Source organism: Mustela putorius, unplaced genomic scaffold, assembly GCF_011764305.1.
Source record: "Mustela putorius furo isolate JIRA1106 unplaced genomic scaffold, ASM1176430v1.1 tig00003974_pilon_pilon_pilon, whole genome shotgun sequence".
NCBI lineage: Eukaryota > Metazoa > Chordata > Mammalia > Carnivora > Mustelidae > Mustela > Mustela putorius.
Genome location: NW_025422117.1, coordinates 2,930,283 through 2,955,601, shown reverse-complemented (window position 1 = coordinate 2,955,601; position 25,319 = coordinate 2,930,283). Strand labels below are relative to the sequence as shown.

General features: G+C 34.2%; 1 protein-coding gene across 1 annotated transcript in view; it reads left to right on the top strand.

Moving 5' to 3' along the window:
* Positions 1–24,159, top strand: part of GPC5 (glypican 5) — a 1,424,459-nt gene extending 1,400,300 nt beyond the window's left edge. Inside the window, exon 8 of the mRNA XM_004746153.3 lies at positions 20,454–24,159. Within this exon, the coding sequence (XP_004746210.1) occupies positions 20,454–20,611 (158 nt within the window). The 3' untranslated portion in view covers positions 20,612–24,159. The remainder of the gene's footprint in view (positions 1–20,453) is intronic.
* The last annotated feature ends 1,160 nt before the right edge of the window (positions 24,160–25,319 follow it).

Below are 25,319 nucleotides of genomic sequence, written 5' to 3'. Positions count from 1 at the left end.
CAGTCTTCATACAATAAATTTGGTTTACTCATATTTAAATAACTTCTAGAAGATTTATCTGTACAAGCTGCTGAAATTTTGCTTCACATATCCAAGGAAATTTAGAAAACTGAAGTGTGCAAAATTTTTGAGGATCTATATATAATATATTTGTGTGTGTGCATGTGTGTGTGTGTGTATACATACACTGTAGATTTTTGTTTAAAATAAGAAGTATATCCTAACTTTTTTTGTACTCTTTGTCACCATTGCTACTCATGACGTATTAATTGTTGGAGTTAGAACCATATGGCTCACACTTGGTCCCATATGCAGAGGTAGTGTGATATTATAAAACTGCTTGGAGGTGCTCATGAAGAATCATTTCCTTCTTGTCCACATTTATTCATGTTCTATTGTGCAATATCCTCCAATTCCACCTCCAAGGACACATTCCTTCTGGATTTTGCACTATTTCCCCCACCTCATTCTGTGTTAAAACTGACCCATCCTCAGAATAACACCCATCAATTAAAGACCCACGTTCCTTTTTTACATCTCAATGCCCTTGAAAATAATAGATTTCTGTTTGCACAAATATTTCGTGCACTCTTACAAGTCAGGAAACAATTTCAAGGGAAATGGGTGAGGAAATTCACCTAAAATTCTCTTGGAATAATGTGTTTTACATACAATACTAATGACACAATCCACAGAGGAAATAATTGATAGGGTGGACTACATTAAAATTAAAAATTTCTGTTACAGTTAGAAGATGAATATGTTCTGGAGATCTAATGCACAGCATTGTGATTTAAAAAATACACAAAACTTTTACTCTGCAAAGGACAAAATCAAGAGAATGAAAAGACATACCAAAGACTAAAAAAATTTTTAAAAGATACATCCAATAAAGATCTGCTATCTAAAGTATGTAAGAACACTTAAAACTCAATAGTAGGAAAAAATAAAACATGATTTAAAAATGGGTCAAAAATCTTAACAGATATCTCACCAAAGAAGATATACAAACAGCAAATAGTCTTATGAAAAGATGTTCCACATCATATATCATTAAGAAATTTCAAATTAAAACAACAATGAAATATCACCACACACCATTTAGAAAGGCCCAAGTCTGAAACATGGACAACACTGAAGATTGACGAGGTAGTGAAGCAACAGGAAATCTTTTACATTGCTGGTGGGAATGCATCGTAGTATGGCTACTTTGGGATATAGTTTGGCAGTTTCTTACAAAATTAAACCTACACTTACCATAAAACCCAACAGCCAGCATCCTTGGAATTTACCCAAAAGTGTTGAAAACGTATGCTTATACATAAACCTACACAGGGATGCTGATAGCAAGTACATTCATAATTGGTAGATCTTGAAAGCAACCAATATATCTTCCAACAGGTAAGTAAACGGTGGTCCTGAAGACTATATAATATTATTCAGCACTAAAAATAAATGAGTTATTCAGCCATGAAAAGTCACTGAGGAACTTTTAATGTATATTACTAAGAGAAAGAAGCCAATCTGAAAATGCTACATTCTGTGTGACTCCAAGAAGATGACATTCTAGAAAAGGTGAAACTATGGAGAAAATTGAAAACATCAGTGGCTGCCAGCAGTGTGTTTGGTGGAAATAGACAGAATAAGAGAATTTTTAGGGCAACAAAACTACTCTGTATGATATTATAATGAGAGATAGATATCATTATATATTTATCCAAACTCATAGGATGTCTAAAACCAAGAACTAACATGAAGGTAAAAGTTTTGAATGATTATGATATGTTGATGCACATTTATCCTTGGTGGAACAAAAAAATAAATAAATAAAAACACCACTCTAGTGAGTGATGTTGGTAATGAGGGATTCTATGCATGTGGGGAAGCAAGGGGAAATCTCTGTACCTTCTTCTCAATTTTGTTATAAACCTAAAATCACTCTAAAATGTAAACTCAAACAAATCTTTGGGAACAAGGCAACCATCTCTCTTTGTAGGGAAATGCAGAGGTTGGGTGTATTGTATTGAAGGCTTGTGGTTTTTGTTTGTGGCTGATTATGTGAGCCAGGGTTTTTGCATACATTAATTCGTTCAAAAACATTTATCAAGTAGCAACCATGTAGGAGGACTCATCCTATGTATAAATAGTCAACCTTGCTAAACTTTGAACTATAAGTGTGTGTGTGTGTGTGTGTTAGTGCAGGTAGTTTGCTCTAAAACATCAAGTCCCCTTGCCAATCCTTGACTGGGAATCAGGAGTCTAGCATCCTGTTTCTGGATCAATTGGCTACTATCCAAGGGAACTTTATTGTTCAACTCACTTTGCTTGCCTCAACCTCTAATATTCAATAGCCATATTTCTGTGTAAAAAATAATAAAATGCCTTGTGTTAATAATTTCACTTAAGTTTTACATTTCACTTACCTTTTGCATGCCTGGGAGAAGGCATTACTATCATGTAAATGTTACAGATGAAGAAACAGAATCTCAATGACTTTGAAATTTGTAAGATTTTTGGGTCTTTAGCCTAGCTTCTTCCACCATACTTCATTGCCTCCTAGCCTGAATTCTAGGAGTCTGTGTAGCTCCAACTTAAATAAATTGAAAAGAGGGCACCTGGGCGGTACAGTCAGTTGAGTATCTGACTCTTGGTTTCAGCTTAGCTCATGATCTCAGAATCATGAAATCAACTTCTGAATTGGCTCCATGCTCAGCAAGGAATCTCCTTAAGACTCTCTCTTTCTACCCCTCCACATCACCCCTGCTAAAATATATAAGTAAATCTTTTTTTAAAAAACTGGAAAGAGTTAAGTGCCTACTTATATATCAAACTTATTTCCAGTAAGTTATATATCCAAAAATCTTACACAAAATACAAGATACTATGAAGAGCTATTTATAAGCCTCCGAAGTAGAAAACATACATATGATCATGACTTTGAAGGCTTAAAGTATATGAAATTAATACATGAACCCCCCCAAAATGACAAAAACATACATTTTTAAACATTCCTAAACTGAATGATTTTGACAAGAAGAAAACATATACATACCTCAGGTAAAGATGCAGTAGTGTTTACATTTGGACAATGGATACGGACAAGGATAGAAAGAGCTGACAGGATTGCTGAAAACTTAAAAGTAGTTGGAAAACTATTCATTTTATTATCATATATCACATGGAATTAGATACTGGGGCAAGAGTGAATTGTGGGTTTGAGAAAAAATGAGTATGTATATTATTTATTCCAAGAGATACAATGCAAGAATGGAAGAATTTCCATACTGGGTCAGAGAAGGTGATGTAATTTTCAATATCCGCATTATTCTTCTGCTTTCAATATAAGTATGTTCCCTCCTTACACATGCACCTGTTATTTTCATAATGTCTGTCAACCCAAAGTACAGCAAATAACATATTTTAAAATGTTACACAGTCCTGTCTGAATACAAACCTCCAATTGAGAACACCACAAGGGCAAGCAGAGAGCTAGCCATCCCCCACAAACTAAGCACTTGTCCTTATGTGTGCTGTGTTTTATAGATATTTTCATGAATAACTTTGATATGTCTTCTCAAGGATGATGGCAATGGCTATTTCCTTATGTTCTGTTTAGATATCCCTTGGGCCAATAGATTTCTTCTTTAAAAATAACATACAAAATATTTAGAGCTTGAAATATTAAATATATTGATTTATAACACACATGATGAATTGGATATGTGGGCCAAATTAATTCATTCTATTTAATAAATGTAGTAAGCTTCACAATCTCTCTTGCACAACATTCTTAGACATTTTGACAATTTTTAGGCTCTAAGGATTAGCTACTTAATAGTCTTCACTTACTGAAGTAAAACAGGGAAATTTCCACTGAACTTAATTTTCATATTTCATTGGGAGAAAAGTTGTCTCCTCATCAGCATTCACATTTTATCTTGCTGCAACTAATTTTTAACAATTACTGGTAAATGAAAATGTCATCTATTTACTCAGTGCCCAACCGAGTATCTGAAAGATATTCATTATAGGTCCAACAAAAAGTCCAAATAAAAGAAAATATTTGAAGGCCTCAAATTATAGCAATCCTCAATTTTCCAATTATTCCCAAAGCTCTATAGCTAGGTAGGCCATCTTCTGGCACATTCAGTGAGTTTTACAAGTTTATACAGGAAATGCATCCTGGATTAAGCCATGCAAAGGCAAAACAACCTGCCTTCCAGTTCTCTAATGTGAATTCAATCATTCCTCTGTTAGGCAGTGGGTGGTTTTGCACAATTTATTAGTGAGAAGGGAGCAGTCATGTTGTTCTAGTAAGTTTGAAGGCAAAATAAAGCACTGTTCAGTATTTCTAATGAAAATAATCACCATATCAGGGATGGTCATCTAAAATAATTAGCATCTACAGCAGGAGTGCTGACCAGCTAGAACAGACATGTATCTGAACTAAACCAGTGAGAACAGGCTGAAGAAATGTAGGTATAGCCAAAGTCAGGATGGACTGCCCATGGCCAGATTGATAAGAATACATATAATTTTATTCCCTCCTGCCACTCCACTAAAATACAGTATAAGGAATCATTTTCAAAAACAAAACAAAACACACACACACCTAAATATGGAGAGTAAACAAAAATGGTAGCAATAACAGAAGCTCATAAGCAAATGGATGAGTGGTCTTCTCTTGTACACATAGTGAGATTATACATCCTTGTCCCTTGAGGTTAGGAGTTCCATGAGACTAGATTTACCCAATAAACTAGTGAGCAGAAGCGACATGTGTCCCTTCCAGATAGACAATTTTAATCACGAGTTTGTTTCTCCACACCTGACTTCCCAGCTCTGGTGATCACAGAAGCACATGCTAATATGGAGTTAAGGTATTAAGTTATAATGAAGAGAATTACCTGGATATGTAATGGACATAGCTACCAATATTTTAGATGCAATTTTTTTTTCCAGCCTAATCTACCCTATCCCTTTGACATCTGCAGATTTCCCAACAGACATGTAAACAAGACCACACTTGTCTAATCATGAGAGTCTCCTTCACAAATTCAGATATAATTCAATTTTCACTCCCTACTCTTAAATATTAGCATGTAACTATGAATCAGGGATTACAACTTATCTAAAATAATTCACATGAAAAAAGTATATCCACAAGCATAAAAAAAGCAACTTTCACTAAACAACGTTCTTCAGAGAGAATAAAAAGAAAAAAATTCAAATAAGCATCTCAACAAGGCCTAAGACAAAAAAAAAAAAAAAAAAGCTATGCTTTGAGGAAAAAAGATTGACATATATAAACCTAAAATCTGATTGCAAGAAGGAAAACCTCAACAAAAATGCTGAAGAATTAAGTTTAGGACATTTCCCAGAAAGCAGAGTAAAACAATGGAAATTAGAAGAGGAATTCAAGAGGACACATTCTAGAAATTCAAACAACAAAGAAAATGGAAGACAATCAACAGTGAGAGAATTCAAGAACATTTCCCCAGATGGACACTAGTTTCTAGATAGGAAGGGCCACTCGTTCCCAGCACAAAAGATCTAATTGTCCCACATCAAGGGATATCATGATGCAATTTTAGAACACAGTGAAAGAGATATCAATGTATATCTGTTCACTACACCTCTTTTTTGTTTGATCTCCTTAAATAAGGTTTGTTATAGGCTTTTAATGTTATTGTTTTATAGTCAGAGAACTCATACTTTGTTAAAATTACTTATTACTGATATTTGCTTTGTAATCTGATATGTGAGCTCTTTTGTAAATGTCTTATGTATGTGTTCAAAGAATTTATCCATTAGTCATTAACTTCATGATGCTTCTTGTAAATCTATCTACTTGGCCATATTCATTTATTAAGTCAAGCTTGTGGAAGTCTGTATTTGGAAACGATGCAATAAGTAACCCTTCTTTCTTCTTCTGAGGTTAGAACTAATTAAAATATAAGCACAAATGTCAGACAGATAAAAATGAAAATACCAGCTATTTTACAGTTAAAAACTAACCTAGAGAATGTGCTTATAAATGATATCTAACATTTCATCCAGAAATTACCATTAAGTCAGAAGTGTAGGTAGAAAACTTCCATGCGAAGAGAGTTGGCCTCAGCTCACGTCATAGAGAAGAGAGGGAAAAATGCACCCTCACTGTGGAAAAGCAAATCTAAAACGGTTAGAAAACCCTAAAAGGTCAATATTCTGGTTTTTCCTTCCCAGCCTGCTAGCCAGAGCAATGTTTTCTCTTTCCATGTGAAGGAACTGGTGAAGTAGGGCAAAGAGATGAGAGGAGTGTTACTAGAACCAAGAAGGCAATGGGGTTCTTCCAGAGACTAGTTGCCAAGTCATCCATATGTATCTGCACTGGCTTTCATCTGCTTGAGCCATCAGTTACTGAGACAGTGGGGTTAAAATCCCCCACTGACTGTGGAGGTGTCCATTTGCTATTTTTCTCCAGTTATTTTCCTTCACTGACATTTCTTTATTTTAAGGGTGTTAAAGGTATTGAATTATTTCTCTTGTTATTATGTAATGAACTTCTTTCTCCTTCTAAATGCTGAAAACCCATTTTCTTTTCATTAATATAATGACATCAGCTTTCTTTTGGTTCTTGGTCTCTTGGAGTATATTTTTACAAGCATTTACTCTCACCCTCGCTGAATCATTTTATTTTAGTGTGTTGCTAGATATTTTTTTAAATCTAAATTGAGTGTCTGTTCCTTAATTTGATTTAGTTCATTTTACTTAGAGATTACTAAATTATTTGCATATGGTTCTAACATATGATTTTGTGTTTTCTATTTGCCAGACATATTTGTTTATGTGTTTGTTCTTTTCTGACTTCCTTTAGATTTTATTAACCCCCTTTTCTTTAGTAGATTAGGAACATATATATTACATATTAATTATTTGCTAAGTTTTGAAATTTTTATATTTAAATATATCACTGTCCTGACAGAAACTAAATATTTCTCACTTCTTCCCAAATATACAAATACTTTAGAATGTTTTAATATTTACATGTATTTCAATCATACACTGTTTTCATCCCAAGTTAGTCTTCTATTGTTTTTTCAACCAACACACTTACATACAGTAAGCTAGATGTTCGCCAGTTTTTTTTTTTTATCACTACTGTAACTTCATCCCACTCCTTCATTTGGCTCAGTTTCTTAGATTTTTTCACATACTCTTTAATAACACATTTAGAATTGTTTGGGGAGCATTAAAAATATTTACTCTTTGTTTAAAAAGCTTTATGTATTCTACACAGTTTAACTCTGTATAGAATTCTGCATTCCTTCATGTTTAGAATTAGATCTTCATATTTTATTATTTATGATTGTTCTTGATAATTAATTGAATATTCTTTGTTTCGGTTGAGGTGAATCTGTCTTTTCCCTGGATACTTTAAAAATTTTCTCTTTGGGAACTTCTGTGTAAGACAGCAGAGTATGAGGACCCTAAGTTCACTTTGTCCCATGGATACAACAAATTAACACTCACATCAGTGTAAATAACTGAGAAAGCGACCCAAAGACTGACAGAACTCCACAATTCAATGTTGTTAAAAAGCCACATTGAAGAGGATAAGAAGGGTAGAGAAGGGTTGGGGAGTTAAATGCCATGGGTCTGACCACAAGTGTGAGGGAGCCATGGATGATGGACATAGAGGTGAGAGACATTCCATCACACCAAGGATACTGCATGGCAAAGACAATAGCATTTGGTTTTAAAAATCCAGGGACTGAATTTTGTGAATTCTTACAATCAGTGGGACTTAATGACTGGAATTATGAAAATCAGCAGCCTGGCCTCTGGGAGAGCCCAGAGGGTGAAAAGAAGTGAAGCCCATGCCCTTTAAGAGACAGCACTATAAACAGCAAGCAGAGCTACAGCATAGAAGCAGTAGTTCGAAAAACACCTGGAGCATACAGGAAAGAGAGTTATTTACTAATCTCAGAGTTCCCTGAAGGACTTCTCCAGGAACAAAGGACCTGGCAGCCACCATTTCTCTCTCTTGCCCCCAGCATAAACATATGGTCACCTGCAGAAACCAAGATAGCACAAGCATTTACTATTAACTTACTTACATCATGCTCTACCCCCTCTATCAGGGCCTGCCTCAGTCCCAATGCTAAAGCTCCCCTCCTCAAGAAGACCTGTGCAAACTTTGCCAACACCTAGTCTCCAAACTGTATGCTTTGCAGGACCTCAGTCTCGGTGGCAGCTGCTGGTCACCTCCCACTGAGGACATGTGGACTGTATACATGCACTTTGCAGAGTGACCTCAGTCAGCTCCAGTATCAGTGGCAACTGGGCATCCCCTATGGAAGAGAGCAGCACCACCTTGTTAAAAATGCATGCCTTGCCCACTACTTTCAAGAGCAAGAGACATAACTGACTTTCCTAACACAGAGAAATAGGCAGTTAGACAAAATAAGGACAGAGGAATATGTCCCAAATGAAAGAATAATACAGAATCACAGCAAGAGACCTAAGAGAAACAGAATAATATGCCTGATAAGGAATTTAAAGTAATGACCATAAAGATACTCATGGACTTGAGAAAAGAGTAGAAGACATCAGCAAAAACCCTTAACACAAAGAAAAATGAATCCTAGATGAAGGATACAATTATTGAAATTAAAAATACACTAGATAGGATAAGTAGCAGGTTAGAAGAAATAGAAGAACAGATCAGTGACCTAGAGGACAGAGTAATGGAAAATAAAAAAGATAAGCAAGTGAGAGAAAAAAAAATTATTCAAAATGAGAATAAACTTAGGGAACTCAATTACTCCATCAAGCATACCATTCACATTATAGGGATACCAGAAAAAGAGATAGAAAAGGGAAAAGAAAATTTATTTGAAGAATAGCTAGAAACTTCCTGATTTGGAAGAAGGAAACAAATTCAGATCCAGAAAACACAGAGATCTCCGAACAAAAATCAACCCAAGGAGGTCCACACCAGGACACACAGTAATTAAAATGGCAAAAAGCAGTGGTAAAAATTTTAAAAAGAAAAAAGAAAACAGTTATGTACAAAGGAAAACCCATAAGGCTTTCAACAGTTTTTTTTAAAGAGAAACTTTTCAGGTCAGAAGAGAGTGGTATGATATATTTGAAGTGCTAAAAGGAAAAATCTGCACCCAAGAATATTCTATCCAGCAAAACAATCAATTAGAATAGAAAGAATTTCCCAGAAAAAAGTTAAAGGAATTCATTCCCACTAAACCAGCCCCATAAAATATGTTAAGGGGGACTCTTTGAGTGGAAAAGAAAGACCAAAGTAAGAGTAAAAAAAAAGTAGGAAGCACAAAATCAGTAAAAATAAGTATATCTGTAAAAATCAGTCAAGAAACTCATAAAATAAGTATGACACCATATACTTAAAACATGGAGAAGGGGGAGGTAAAGAATGGATTCAAACTTGACCATCAACTTTAGACTGCTATATAAAGATGTTATATACAAATCTAATGGTAACCCCATATCAAAAACCAGTAATAGATATGCAAAGGGTAAAGAGAAAGGAATCCAAGTATATCACTAAAGAAAACCAACTTATGGAGAGAGAAGAGAACAAGGGAGGAAAGGAACAGAGAAGATCCACAAAACAGACAAAAAATAACAAAATGGCAATATATAACTTTGAATGCATATGGACTAAGTGCTCCAATCAAAAGACGTAGGAGCTCCTGGGTGGCTCAGTAAAGTCTATTAAGTTAAATATGACTCTTGATTTCAGCTCTGGTCATGATCTCAGGATTATGAGGCTGTGTCCCACATGGGGATCTGCACTGGGCATGGAGCCTGCTTAAGATTCTCTCTCACTCTCTCTCTCTCAGCCCTTCCCAACCTCTCCCTAAAGGGGAAAAAAAGACATAGGGTGATGGAATGGATAAAAATACAAGGCCCATTTATGTGCTGCCTACAAAACACATGCCTATTGAAAGTAAGGAAATAGAGACATTTATCATGCAAATACATGTGAAAAGAAAACTGGGGTAGCAATACTGTAATAGCAGACAAAATCAATGTTAAAACAAAGACTGTCACAAGAGAACAAGTACACTGTATAATCATTAAGGGGACAATCCAAAAAGAAGTTATAATAATTGTAAATATTTATCCACCCAAAATGGGAATGGGAATACCCAAATACATAAAATAGTTAATAACAAAATAAAGGCACTAAAACAATAATGGTAATACAGTGATAGTAGGGGACTTTAACACCCCACTTTCATCAATGTACAAATCATCTAAACTGAAAAATCAAGAAGCAATTGTATTGCTTTTATTGACACCCTGATCCAGATAGACGTCATATATATATATATATATATATATATATATATATATATATAATATGTCAATATTATATATAATACATATTATATATAATACATATTATATATATTATATATATATATATATTTAAGTTTACTTTTTAAAAGATTTATTTGAGAGAGAGCACAAATGGGGAAAGAATCAGAGGCAGAGGAAGAAGAGGCTCCCCACTGAAAAGAGAGCTGACATAGGGAAAAAGACCCTGCAGATTATGACCTAAGCCAAAGGCAGATGCTCAACCAACTGAACAAAGAAGTCAACCCTGATGTATTCAGAAAATTTCATCCTAAAACAGAGAATAACATCTTTCAAATGCATGCAGATCATTCTCCAGAATATATTACATATTAGGTCACAAAATAAGTCTCAACAAATTCAAAAAGATCAAAGCCATGCGATGCATCTTTTCTTGACACAACACAATAAAATGAGAAATCAACAAAAAAAAAATGTTTTTGAAAGACCACAAATAAATGGAAGTTAAATAACATGCTACTAAATAATGAATGTCTCAACCAAGAAATCAAAGAGGAAATGCAAAGGTATCTGGAGACAAATGAAAACACAATCATCCAAAACCTTTGGGATGCAACAAAACTGTTCTAAGAGGGACGTTATAGCAATACAGACCTATCTCAAGCAGCAAGAAAAGTATCAAATAAACAACCAAATAAACAACTAAAAGGAGCTAGAAAAAGAAAAAAAAAGCCCAAATCTAGTAGAAGGAAGAAAATGATAATATTAGAGCAGAAATAAATGATATAAAAATGAAAAAAGAAAAGAAAAGAAAAAGATTAATGAAACCAGGAGCTGGTTCTTTGAGAAGATCAAGAAAGTTGATAAAACCTCTAGCTACACTCATCAAAAGAGAGAGAGGGAGAGGACTCAAATGAAATAAAAAATGAAAGAGGAAAAATAAATAACATTAAGGAAACACAAAAGATAAGAGAATACTATGAAAAATTATATGCCATCAAACTGGACAACCTTAAAGAAATGGATAAATTCTTAAAACTATGATGTTCCAAAACTGAATTAGGGTGAGTGCTGTGAAGTGTGTAAACCTGGTGATTCACAGACCTGTACCCCTGGGGATAAAAATATATGTTTATAAAAAATAAAAAATTATATTAAAAAATAAATAAATAAATAAAAACTGAATCAGGACAAAATAAAAAATTTGAACACTGAATGCCAGTGATGAAATCGAATTGGTAATCAAAAAACTCCCAAAAAACAAAAGTCCAGGGCCAGAAGCCTTCACAGGTGAATTCTATCAAACATCTGAAAGAGTAAATACTTATTAATCTCAAACTATTCTAAAAAATAAATTAAAAAGTGGAAGGAAAGCCTCCCATTTCAGTCTATGATGTCAGCATTATCCTGATATCAAAGCCAGAAAAAAACATCACAGAAAAAGAGAACTACAAGCTAATACCTCTTATGAACATAGATGCAAAAATCCTCAATAAGATATTAGTAAACAGAATCCAACAATACATTAAATAAATCATTTATCATGATCTAGTGGGATTTATTCCTGAGATACAAGGGTGATTTGATATTCACAAATCAATGGGATACATCACATTAGTAAGAGAAAGGATAAAAACCATATGATCATTTCAAGTGAAGCAGAAAAAACATTGAACAAAGTATGTCTATCATATTAAAAACAACAACAACATAAAGAATAAAAAAAAAAAAAGTAAAAACAACAACAAAGTAGGTTTAGAAGAAACAGACCTCAACATAATCAAGGCCTTATATGAAGAACCCACATCTAACATCATAATGGGGAAAACAGTGTTTTCCCTAAGGTCAGGATCAAGACAGAGATGACCACCCTCACCACTACTATTGAACATAGTACCAGAAGTCCGAGCCACAGCAATAAAAAGAGAAAAGAGAAGATTCCTGGGTGGCTCAGCCAGTTAAGTGTCTGCCTTTGGCTCAGGTCATGATCCCAGGGTCCTGGGATCCCTGTGTCCCTCCCTGTTGGACAGGGAGCCCACTCCCCCTCTCCCTCTGTTGCCCTCCCCTACCTGTGCTGCCCCCGACCAATCTTTCATAAATAGATAAATAAAATCTATTTTAAAAATTTCAAATTTTTTTAAAAAGAGAGAAAGAAACAAAAGACATCTAAATTGATAAGGAAGAAATTCATTTGCATTTCACATGGTACTATATATAGAAAACCCTAAAGACTACCAAAAACACGAAAATGATAAGTGTATTCAGCAAGGTTGCAGGATATAGACTCAATGCACAGAAATCCATTGCATTTCTATACACTAATTACGAAGAAGCAGGAAAAGAAATTAAGAAAGCAATTCCATTTACAACTGCACCAAAAATAAGAAAATACCTCAGGATAATCTTAACCAAAGAGGTGACAGACCTGTAATCTTAAAAACTATAAAATGTTGATGAAAAAATTGAGGATGACTAAACAAAATGAAAAGACATTTCAGGCTCCTAGATTTGAAGAACAAATATTGTTAAAATGTCCTTACTACCCAAAGCAACTTACACACTTAATGCAATCCCAATCAAAATACCACAGCATTTTTCACAAAACTAGAACAAACAATCCTAAAATTTGTATGGAGCCAGAAAAGACCCCAAAGAACCAGAGTAATCTTGAAAAGGAAAAACAAAACTGGAGGGATTACAATTCAAAACTTCAAGTTATATCACAAAGCTACAGTAATTAAAACAGCATGGTACTGACACAAAAATAGACACATAGTTCAGTGGAACAGAATAGAAAGCCCAGAAATGAAACCACAATTACATGGTCAATTAATCTTTGACAAAGGAGGCAAGAATATGCAATGGGAAAAAGACAGATGGTATAGGGAAAACTGGACAGCTACCTACAGAAAAATAAAACTGGACTACTTTATTACACCATATACAAAAATAAACTCAAAACGGACTGAGGACCTAAATGAGAGTTATGAAACCAGAAAAGTCCTAGAAGAAAACACAGGCAGTAATTTCTCTGACATCAGCCATAACAATATTTGTCTAAATATGTCTCTTGGGGCTATGGAAATAAAAGCAAAAATAAACTATTGGGACCATGTCAAAATAAAAAGCTTCTGCACAGAAAAGGAAATAACAAAACAAAAAGGGTAACTTTATTGAATCAGAGAAAATATTTGCAAATGATCTATCTAACAAAGGGTTAGTATCCAAAATATATAAAGAACTTACACAACTCAACAATTAAAAAAACAAATTTGTCAAAAATTAATTGACTACCATTAAAAGTGGGCAGAGGAAATGAGCAGGTATTTCTCCAAAGAAGAGATACAGATAACCAATAAACACAAAAAAGATGCTCAACATCATACATCATCAGGGAAACACAAATCAAAACCTCCTTACATCAGTCAATAGGGTTAGTAACAAGAAGACAAGAAATAACAAGTGTTAGTGAGGATGTGGATAAAAAGGAATCTTCATGCAGTATCGGTGGGAATGCAAACTGGTATAGCCACTGTGGAAGACAATAGTTCCTCAAAAAATTAAAGATAGAACTATCCTATAATAAAGGAATGGGTCTACCGGGTATTTATCCAAATAATATGAATTAATTTGAAGAGATATATACACCCTTATGCTTATTGCAGCATTATTTACAATAGGCAAACTATGGAAGTAGTCCCAGGTGTTCATCTGTAGATGAATGGATGCTCTTTATTGATAAATATGTGGTATGTATGTGTGTGTATGTGTATATATATATATATATATATATATATAGTATATAGATCGTATTTGTATATATGTATATATATTGTATTTGTGTATATATATATATATATATATATATATATATATATATATATTGTGTGTGTGTGTGTACACACATACACAGTGGAATATTATTGAGCCCTGAAAAGGAATGACATCTTGCCACTTACAACATGGGTGGATCTAGAAAGCACAATGCCAAGCGAAGTAAGTTAGTCTGAGAAAGAAATACCATATGATTTCACTCATATGTGGAATTTAAGAAACAAAACAAATGAACAAAGGAAAAAAGAGAGAGAGAAGCAAGCCAAAAAAAAGACTCAACTGCAGAAAACAAACAGATGGTTACTAGAGAAGAGGTTGGGAGAGGGATGGATAAAATAGGTGAAGGAGATTAAGAATACACTAATCTTGGCACACCTGGGTGGCTCAGTGGGTTAAAGCCTCTGCCTTCAGCTCAGGTCATGATCTCAAGGTCCTGGGATCGAGCCCTGTAATAGGGTCTCTGCTCAGCGGAGATCCTGCTTCCTCCTCTCTCTCTTTCTCTGCCTGCCTTTCTGCCTACTTGTGATCTCTGTCTGTCAAATAAATAAATAAAGTCTTAAAAAAAAAAAAAAGAATACACTCATCTTGATAAGCCCTGAGTAATATATGGAATTGTTGAATCACTATATTGTACAGCTCTAATATAACACTGTATGTTAACTACCCAGGAAATAAAATGTAAAGTGAATTAATGAAACTTAATTTGAGGAACTAAATAGACACATTGCAAAGAGACATACAAATGGCCAACAGATGCATGAGAAAGCTAAGTGCTAAACATCACTAATCATCAGAGAAATGCAAATCAAAAACACTATAAGATGTCACCTTACACCCATTAGGATGGCTACTATCAAAAAGACAACAAATGTTGGTGAGGATGTGGAAAAATAAGGGAACTCATGTGCACCATTTATAGGATTGTAAATTGGTTTGCTCACAGTGGAAAACCATATAGAATTCCTTAAAATATTAAACATAAAATTACCATATGATGCAGCAATCCCACATCTGGGCATATAACCAAAGGAAATTAAAACAGGATCTCAAAGGAATATCTTTACTCTCATGTTCATTGCCTCATTATTCACAACCACCAAGATAAGGAAACAGCTTAAGAATCCATTAATGGGAAAATATGTGGTATATATACACACAATGGAATATTCAGCCATGAGAAAGAAGAAAATTGTGCCATGAGACAAACAAGAACATTATGCTAAGTGAAATAACTCATAGAAAGACAAATACTGTATCATATCATTTACATGTGAATCCTAAAAAAGATTAATCTCAGAAACTGTAGAGTGGTCATTACCAGGGAGTAGGGGTGAGCAGTGGTGAGGGAAATGGGGAGATGTTGGTCAAAGGATGTAAATTTCCAGGTATAAGATAAATAAGTTCTGGTGATGTAGTGTGAAGCATGGTGATTATAGCTATAATACCGTATTATATACTTGAAAATCACTGAGAGATTGGATCTAAAATGTTCTCACCACGGAAAAGAAATGGTAATTATGTGACATGATAAAGAGGTGTTAGCTAAAACTATTGTGGTAATCATTTGCAATATTTAAGTATTTCAAATCAATGTGTTGTATACTTTAAACTCACACAATATTGTATATCAGTTACATCTCATAAAATATGGAGGAAGAAAAACTGAATTACAGAAAATTTTTTATAATTTTATAATTTTCTGTACTCACTTAAATTGTCAATTTATTTATTCACCTAATTACTACCAAATGCCTACTAGGTGAACATAGAAATTAATGAGGGATACCTGACTCTAAAGAAAGGCAGCTATAGACTATCAGATTTCAAAATATCCCTAAAGCTCATGAAAGTACATATATATATAAAATTATATCAGATTTTTTTCTGTACCAATATCTTCTCTTTGAATCATTTGTAATAGTGTGCCTTAGTTTTCCTAACCCAATTTGCTAATAACATTTATTTTTTATTCATTGTACAGATTATTTTGTGAATAAATATGTACACATTTTCTTAATATTCCCACAAAATTACCTCATAAAGGTGGAATTATTGGGTTAAGGAAACATATATTTAAAACATTTTTATTTATTTTGGCAAATGCCCTAAAAAGGGGGATGTATCCTTGACAAAACTGTTATCTCCTCTCTGCCTTGCCTTTGTCACTGGACATTAGATAATTGATATGATGTGTAAAATTATATTTATTTTCTTTCCAACAAAGGCTTTTCATTATTTTCTGAGAGATAAATTAACTTTTTATCTTTTAAATATCCATCTACTTTCTTTCACCACCTTCCTATGGGTATTTTTGTTGGTTTCTTATATAAGAATTCTAAGAACTCTTTCTGCGTTAAAGACATTGCTGCAAAATGCGCGGCAACATTTTCTCCACTTCGCTACTTGTCCCTGTACTTCACTTTTTCATGTTGCATAGAGATTATTTTTTTAAGATGTTAAAGCTATTACTCTTTTATTTTACAGAGTCCGCCCAAAAATCCATACGCTTTTCCCTACCTACACATAAATTTAAAAAAAAAAAAAGTGTATTATTTGTCTGCTTTCTCATTATTTATACTTAAGTGTTTGGTCTTATAGACACTTCTTTTAGAGAGTTCTCTGGGATAAATATCTACCTCATTTTCCAATTATTTAATCAATTAGTCAATACTGTATTTTGACTAACCCTCCTTTCTCACTGAAAATGCTGTCGTTTCAAAGTTCCATAACACCGAAGTCATGTCTAAAGTCATCCAGCCAGACTGTGGCAGAGCCAATGTTTGACTGCAAGTTCAATGCTTTATTTGTGTAGTGGCAAAGAGCATGGTGCTGGGATCAAAGAGAACCACATTTGACTGAGACACACCTGGGATTTCACTACAACCACATTACCTTGAGTAGAGTACTACTCCAGCTCCTAATCTATTTAATTATCTACCTATCTAATTAATAATCTAATTAATTCTACCTACCTCATTTGACTGTGTAAAATCACATCCTCCAACTTATTCATTCAGTGATATTTATTAAAAAGCACACTATGTAATAGACGTTTTTACCATTTTAAAGACCAATTATTTGACTTTGTCAAAGTAAAATAATTCAAATAATGAAAGAATTCAAATAATGACCTATAATCCACTCCCAACATTTCAATCTGCCCTACACACTCATCATGGGTAGAAAAGATACTTGTTGGCTTTATTTTTTTTTTAAGACTCAAAATATGAAGAAAAAGTCCATAAGTGCATAGTGTACATTCAGTCACCAATGGCTGCCTGACAGAGGTAGAAGGGAAATTTTGTAAATGAGTGACCTTATTAAGAATTAATTCTTTCCCATGTAATTTTCCTTATTAAAAATAGAGAATAAATTATTTTTAAACATAATCTTCACTGTTCAGTGAAGCTAAGAGAATTTTTTAAGTATGCGGATAGATTAAGGGGAGAGAGAGGAAAAAAAATGCCCACCTTTCCCTGTCACAAGGAAAAGGCTGGCATATGCATGGCAAAAAAGCAGCTAATGGGACACTTGGGTGGTCTAGTCAGTTGGGCGTCTGACTTGATTTCTGCTCAGGTCATGGTCTCAGGGTCTTTGGATCACGGAGTGTAGGGCTCTGCACTCAGAGGAGAGTCTGCTTGAGATTCTGCCTTTCCTTCTCCCCCATCCTTTCCCCTCCATGTGCGTGCATGTGCGCGTACCTACTATTTCTGTCTCTAAAATAAATAAATCTTTTTAAAAAACACAGTCCTCTCAGATTCATCAAGTTATTTTGATTCAACACAGTTTCCTTGCCACACGAATTCTAATTCTGAGTACTTACAGTTGCTTAATACACAAAAGTAGCACATAATCCCAATCTGTGGGATTATGTTCCCAATCTGGGTTAAATGTTGATTTCTTAGTCCTCAGCAAAGTGCTTGGAATCAACACAAGTGATCTGAACACAGACTTCCATATTTGATGCCTGCTTCCCCTGCTCACATGTTACTTAACCTTCCAGTGCTTCAGATTCCTCGGCTATAAAATCAAGCACAGTAACAGTAATGACTGCATGGGATTATCATGAGAATTAAACAAGTTAATATTTGTGAAGTGTTTGGAGCAATACCGGCACCCTAGCATGTGCTCTATAGAAATTGCCAAATAAATTAACACATGACACTTCCTTGGTGGCATCTTTTCTGACCAAGCTACATATATTCCTTTTACATACCCCATAGTACCAACCATCAGTCATGTACCCAAATTTTAGTAGTATATTTATTCTTATAATAATATGAATATCTGTCTTCTATCACCAAAGACAGAAATATGAACTTATTGGCATCTTGTATATTGCTATGATGTATAAAAAGATTATTCAAAGATCACTTTTTCTTTAATGTATTAATGTAATAAAATCCCAAACTGATTTTTTTCTTTTATGGGTCTTTGGTTAATATTTGGTATAATCTACAAGCTCAGTTAATCAAATCCCTTTAAGAAAACCATCTTTGCATCAAATAATTGTGGGGCTAGCCTTCTTAGCACACTCAGATTTCTTAACAAATGTCAAGACCACACTGTGATTTGATCCGAAACTGTAGCCTTCACTGCAAGGCTCTTGAAGGGATCTTTAGTTGTTGTCATATAAGTACCATCTCAAGGTCCATCATCTTTAGAACTATTGCACTTATTAATAACATCTCTACTCAGATGTGAAAATGACATCTGATTGAAAGTTGGATTGCCTGGCTTGCAGACATAAGGTTTAACATCTTTCTACTTACATATTTTTACTCATTTCGATACCCCTGAACCCAGACCAGTGGCTGGCTTATGAATGAATGAAGCTCAAAAAGGCATAAGAAAAAGTTACTCCTGAATCAAACCCAGATACCTCTTCACGGTGCCTTAGAAAAGAAAAGTAAATCCCTTCAAGCTCAAACTTATACAGTTATCTTGGGGGGAAAAAAAAAGCATTTTTTAATTGCCTAAAGTCCTCATATCTCCTTGTTAAGCTCTGGCTATAACAAGAAGTATAAAACCATGACTAAAATATTCACACTCTAGTCCCTATTTAAAAAAAAAAAAAAAGAAGAAAGAATCCCTAGTTTATTCATCTTGGCTAATGACACAGAAGGGCAAAACAGGTACCCAAACAATGAATAATAATGTAAGAGCTCAGACTGTAAAAATCAATATGTCAGATCAGTAGAGCTGTGCTTCGTTTTAATGTTCTCATCCCTGAATACGGTAGAGCTTACCTTCTGAATTATACACATGTATTGACCTAATTACATAAATATTGACTTTTTCTTATATGAAGATTTTTTTCAATCTCACTCTAATTACGATGTCAATATTTATGGCTGTAGCAACACTGAATTTAAACTTTATTAATTGTGACTGATAGTGGCATGCCATGAGATATTTCAGATGGCCACATGGTCTCAAAACATTGCAGGTACTACCTAGTAAATAAGTCAGTAATTTCCTACATATATCATAATAAGATAAGTTTCTTTAAGAAAATGATTATTTCATCCCCAATAACTTGGGGGCTGGTCTCCTCAGCTTCTCAGGTTTCATAGCACAAAAAGTAATAACCAGGATCCGGATCTTGGTCTATAGTTTTACCCACTTTTTTTTTTTTTTTATCAACACTTCATTCTTAACTTTAATCTCCACCCTATTAACAAATTCTTTGCTCTGTTGACAGATGTCTACAACCATCCTCATAGCCGTCGATGTGTGTAAAGGATATCATTTAATATTTATTATTCTTTGATCTTTTCCCAATAAGGAATGTATACATAGTTCAGTCTAAAACAGAATACAATCAGTATAAGTTCTACTTTTTAAAAATGTCCTAATTATTTCTCCTTACATGGTTTTATTTTCACTAGAAAGATTTCACACAGTTACTGCAATTGTTACATCTCTGAGGCAAGCAATAGTGTCATACCTCAGGACATTTTAATTAAATTTCTTTTTTTTTTTTTTAAACAAGTCAGTGGCATTAGGAAAATATTCCAAGTGCTTTAAAAACCTGGAGAGCTTTTCATTTTGCTCTTCTAGTATTTTTGAGAACTCCCACTCAAGGGCCTGCTCTCTCTAAATTAAGAAGAGCAGAAGTGCCTGTGGCACATTAACCATTTAGAGTTAGGGAAACATATGGGGAAGGCTAGGATAAAACAATGGCGCCAACATTTTGGGTTTAAGAGCTGTTCTAGACACATCATGGGGAGCTGGTCATGCATTATCCTGTGTTTTCTTGTTTGCTTCTGCAGGGATGCCAGAGGACGTGAACCTCAGTGACGTAAAGCAGACCCACCAGACAGGCGGAGGTAGTACGTTAGATACAACGGGAGCAGGATGTTCAGCAGCAACTGAAGCTACAGCATTTATGCTGATGGGTGTGGTAATGTTCCTTCCTTGGCTTTGGTAACTGAACTCTTCCGCCCTGATATACCTGTCTTCTTGGAGTCCTGATTTCTCCTCTGTCTTCACCTGATTGGAATAATAAATCTTTGTGAATGTAACAATTATATTTATGAAAAGGTATGTCACACTCACTTCTTATAAGCCAAGTGGGAATGTTCACAAAGTATCTAGAAATGATAGGCTGTTTGAAAACATGTCTTCGAGGATTCTAACTTAAGTCTCCTTCAATTCTAATGTATTAAACCTGCCAATGTGAAGAGCACAGAAGAGACTTTGAATACGGATTTAGTGTATCTGTAATTTTACTATCTTTGATTCTAAACTCTTTATAAAAGCAACATGTCTTAAATGGAAAGCATATTTGTAGAACAATGAAAACAGCATATAGTGTTTCTTACAATATTGAAATTAGAATTCCATTAAATGAATCAAAACAAATGATGGCAAGTAGTATGCATGAATTTTCAAGAGAGTCTTCCATTTTTGCAAGCTATAGGGAGAAATTACTTGAAGTCTGCAAGCTATAGAGTAGATTGTTGAGGAGCATTTCATGTAATTTCATTGAAGCTTGATAAATTTTATCCACTGTAATTTAGCCACAGACAAAACTTAACCTGAGTATTTTGGTGGCATCTGAGCTGTATTCTAGTACATTCAAAATGCATCTTTGGTATTGAGGCTCTTTTCCCTCTTTGCCTAATGGATTTAACCATGTTGTAAACACACATCTGCTCTGGGAATATCTCTAAGAAAGCTATTAATTATTTAATAGATAACTTGCAAAGCGATATATTCATTCATCCTTCAAATATTATTTGCTGTTTTCTTAAATCTTGATATTAAATAATTGACTAGCTATACATTTTTAAGGTTCCCATGAATGTCTAAAGACATGTACTAATACAGAAAATGTAGCACACAATGCTTTAGCTCTTTTTCTATGCACATAAGCAGAACTGCTAATCCACAGTCCCTGATTTCCCAGTTCTGATAAGATGCCTCAGCAGACCCCGATTAGGATACGTCTATCGGTGTACTTGAGGAGGAAGTGATAAGTTAGCTTTTATTAAGAAGTATTATAGCTAGTTGGTAACCAGAAAATATTATTAATACAAAGTGATGGAATCGAAAAGAGAAGGGCTGAATTTGTAAATGTTTTAAAAATCAAAGAAATTTGAAATGACCTCTGAGGAAAAGTCAAAGAGGACTCAATCGACGGCAAATATTTGTAAGGTGAAATCAATCTCTCCAAATCAGGAAACAGTATATGATCCAATCATGTTCTCTCATGGGTTCTAAATTAACCAAATGATCTAACAATGGTCAATTTAAACTACGGTATGTTTAAACTGCCAAATCAGATTTTATTGCCTGTTTAAACAGACCTCAAAACTGTGTTATTCTACCTGCCAGGCCTGTCTTTTCCGTAGGCTTCCATTCCAGATCTTAAGATTTATCCTATGATCTACTTGGTTTATAACTCATTTGCACCACCACGCTCCACAAATTATAAACGTCAACTCATATTTATCTAATCTTTTAAGCTCAGCGTATTATTTAAATAAACATGGAATACGAAGTCACCCATTTGTGACACTCCTGCCCAAGTCATGTTTGGTTTGCTCTGGCAAAACTTCTTTCCCAACCTTAGAGGAATTTGGAAGACAAACTGAAGGGAATAATTCAGCAGACTAAAATGTTTCTGGATTAAATAATATTATGGGAGATAATTTTCAATGTGGCAGGAGATTCATAAAAGCAGAGTGGTAACCACATCAATAGTATGAATGAACTTTTTTATCAACTAAATTTTACATCCTCAAATGAGTGTTGTCTACCTTCAGCTAGGCACACTAGAGACCATACACATCATAACATTGCTCCTCTAGCTTAAAACATATGTAGGCTTTTAGAATTCCTTTAAGAGCCTAAGGCATATTTTCTAATATTCTCAATGAGGATATTCATTCTTTAATACTCTACACAATAGCTTTTGTAAGTTTGACCAGCTCTTCATAATTTAAAACTCTTTCAAATGAAATAGAGTATCCCATTTAACCTTCCTTACCCCTCAAGAATGGGCTCATTTTTTTGGCCAACTAAAAACTGCAACACTGAGGTTTTTTTGTTTTGTTTTTTTTTTAAATATGGCTCAGAATGCTTTTCTGAAGTCTTCCATAAGTCTAAATAGCTTTGATCAATGGTAAGATTTTTGAATATGTGTCTATTTTCTAAGAGGACTTAAAGGATAACATCCAAATGAATGTATATATTTTACAAAATCACTTACAGCTTTATAGTCATATCTTTTGTTTCAATCATTTAAACAAAGGCTTTTGTTAAATCTGAGTTATTTCTATATAAATTTACATGATCCTGGAACGGTGTAGTGTTATGTAGGTATTAGAGAAGAATCCGTTAACGATCTGAGCTAACACTTATGTGGCTATTGCTCTTTATAGCATCATAATCAGTGCTTTTATGCATAATCTCCTTTGATGCTCCCAATGACATTATCACCTCCACTGTATCGATGAGGATACTGAGGTATACAAATATTATGTAATTTTTCTGGTGTCGCACAGCTCATCCCAGTAGAATCAGATGGGTGAACGTAATGTCTCCAAGTAAACTATATATGATCCTGGTTCAAAGATAGGATAGCTCTGGAACAGTCGTAAAGAATCATGAGGTTAGCAAAAAAATTACTCAGAGGTACGTTAGGTCTCCAAACTTGGATTTAAAAAAACAAGTTCAATATATTGTATAATTATCATTGTATAATTATAAAACTGCATACTAGTGCAAAAGCATAAAGAAAAGGAAATGTAAACATGAACTTTTCTTCAGTACATCATTGCCCTCCCACATGTGGAAAACCCATTTGAACACATCAACCCCCCAAAATAAATCAGTTACCAAAAATAAGCAAGAAAATACACACATTTTGCAACTATCATGAAATTCCTTTTCTGAGCAACTGAAGGGTATAAAATATTTCTTTAGCCATAAGGCACAGATGGCATTTAAAAAAAAAAAAAAGAGGCAGAGAGGAAGGAAGAAGCAGTGAGGAAGGCAGGAAGAAAGGCAGAAAGTGGCAGAATATTATTTTTAAAGACCTAGATTTGCCTTTTTATCCTCTATTTGTACAGGAATGTCTTATCAATGAAATAATGTCTGGAGTGTTCTCTTGTCATTAAAGGATAGAAGTTAATAAGCTATTTCCTCCCAAACAGATTTCTCTGATGTGCTCAATGATGATGCTTTGAAAAGGACTCAATTAGTTTATTGCTAATTGTTTTCAATCACTTAAAATATTGTTTCCATCATCATAACCCTTCAGGTACATAAAAAATGGTTTCTTCTTGAGTGAATGAATTCAACCTAGACTTCTGTTATTCTATGAGATATTCACAGGGCAGTCTGTGATATCAGTATTTCTTTATATTGCAAACTTTAGTAGCCTATATAATGACATGGGTTGTATAAAAGCTCAGAAATAATTCTTAATGTTGTTAAGTATGACTTTGGGCGTATCAAGTTTTTCTTTAAATGGAGATTGTTGTATATTAATTATTTCTGATTAAAATATAGATAAAATATCTTGCTCAGGTTGAAAGTCTGCTTTCTTTGACTTTGCTATAATTCCATGGTGACTGAAGTGGTATTGTGTCATTATTTTATAAATGCAGATTTAATCTAATACAGTTCTTAAACTACTCACTCTGCTTTCCTGTGCAGAAAAATACTAAAGAATTTCTTCACAATATAATTTATCTTCATAGTAGAAACAAGAATATTTGGAACAGGGAGGGATAGGATGAATATTTCTGGATAAATCTGCAAACGTGATTCCAGAGTCTCTCACCTTCTTGTACTTACCAACTGTCACAATGAAATCATCTTTACCATGAAAGATAGGAGGTCACACATCCCCCAAATTTTTACTTTGCCCACATCAACGAGCAAGAGGAAGAGGAAGAAAAGGAGATAGAAGAATTTGAAATCCCACAGAACTAAAAACAGAATAGTAAAGATTTAAAATAGTAAATAAATAATTAAATATTAAGTCAATAGTAAATATTTAAATATTTGACGACAGAAGAGATCAGATTGACCCATAGGACTAGTATGAATAACCTGGTAACTAAACCAGTAAATCCCTATTTTTATTAGTTTCCATACCCACTTTTGAGAAGCACTGAACTAGAAGAAAGGAAGCTTCTTAGAAGGAAAGTGACAGGGAGGAGTCTCTGATTTCCCTGTGATTACCTAGTGAAGGCCAGCAACATAAGAAAGAAAAAGAGCTGATTGAAAGACAAATGCTGTGAGCAGTACAATTTGTGCACATGTCTTATCCTAGGTCTTTAAGAAATCTAGGCACTGACCAGGTGAAGAATTTTCCAACGGTAGCAGTTTTCCTCAGAATGAGGTCAAAAGACCCACATAGAACCAAGAAAGACTCCAACTCCATAATTGTAGTCAAAAGACTTCCGGAATACAATTTACAAAGTCACTGTCCTTTTCCAACTCACCATGCAAGCTCATTGCTCTACCTGCTGCCCAAGAACATACCTTCACACCCTATACACATTTTCTTGCTGTTCTATTTTTTTTTTTTTAAGATTTAATTTATTTGTTTGTCAGAGGTTGAGAGAGCACAAGCAGGGGGAGCATCAGGCAGAGGGAGAAGCAGGCTTCCTCTTGAGCAA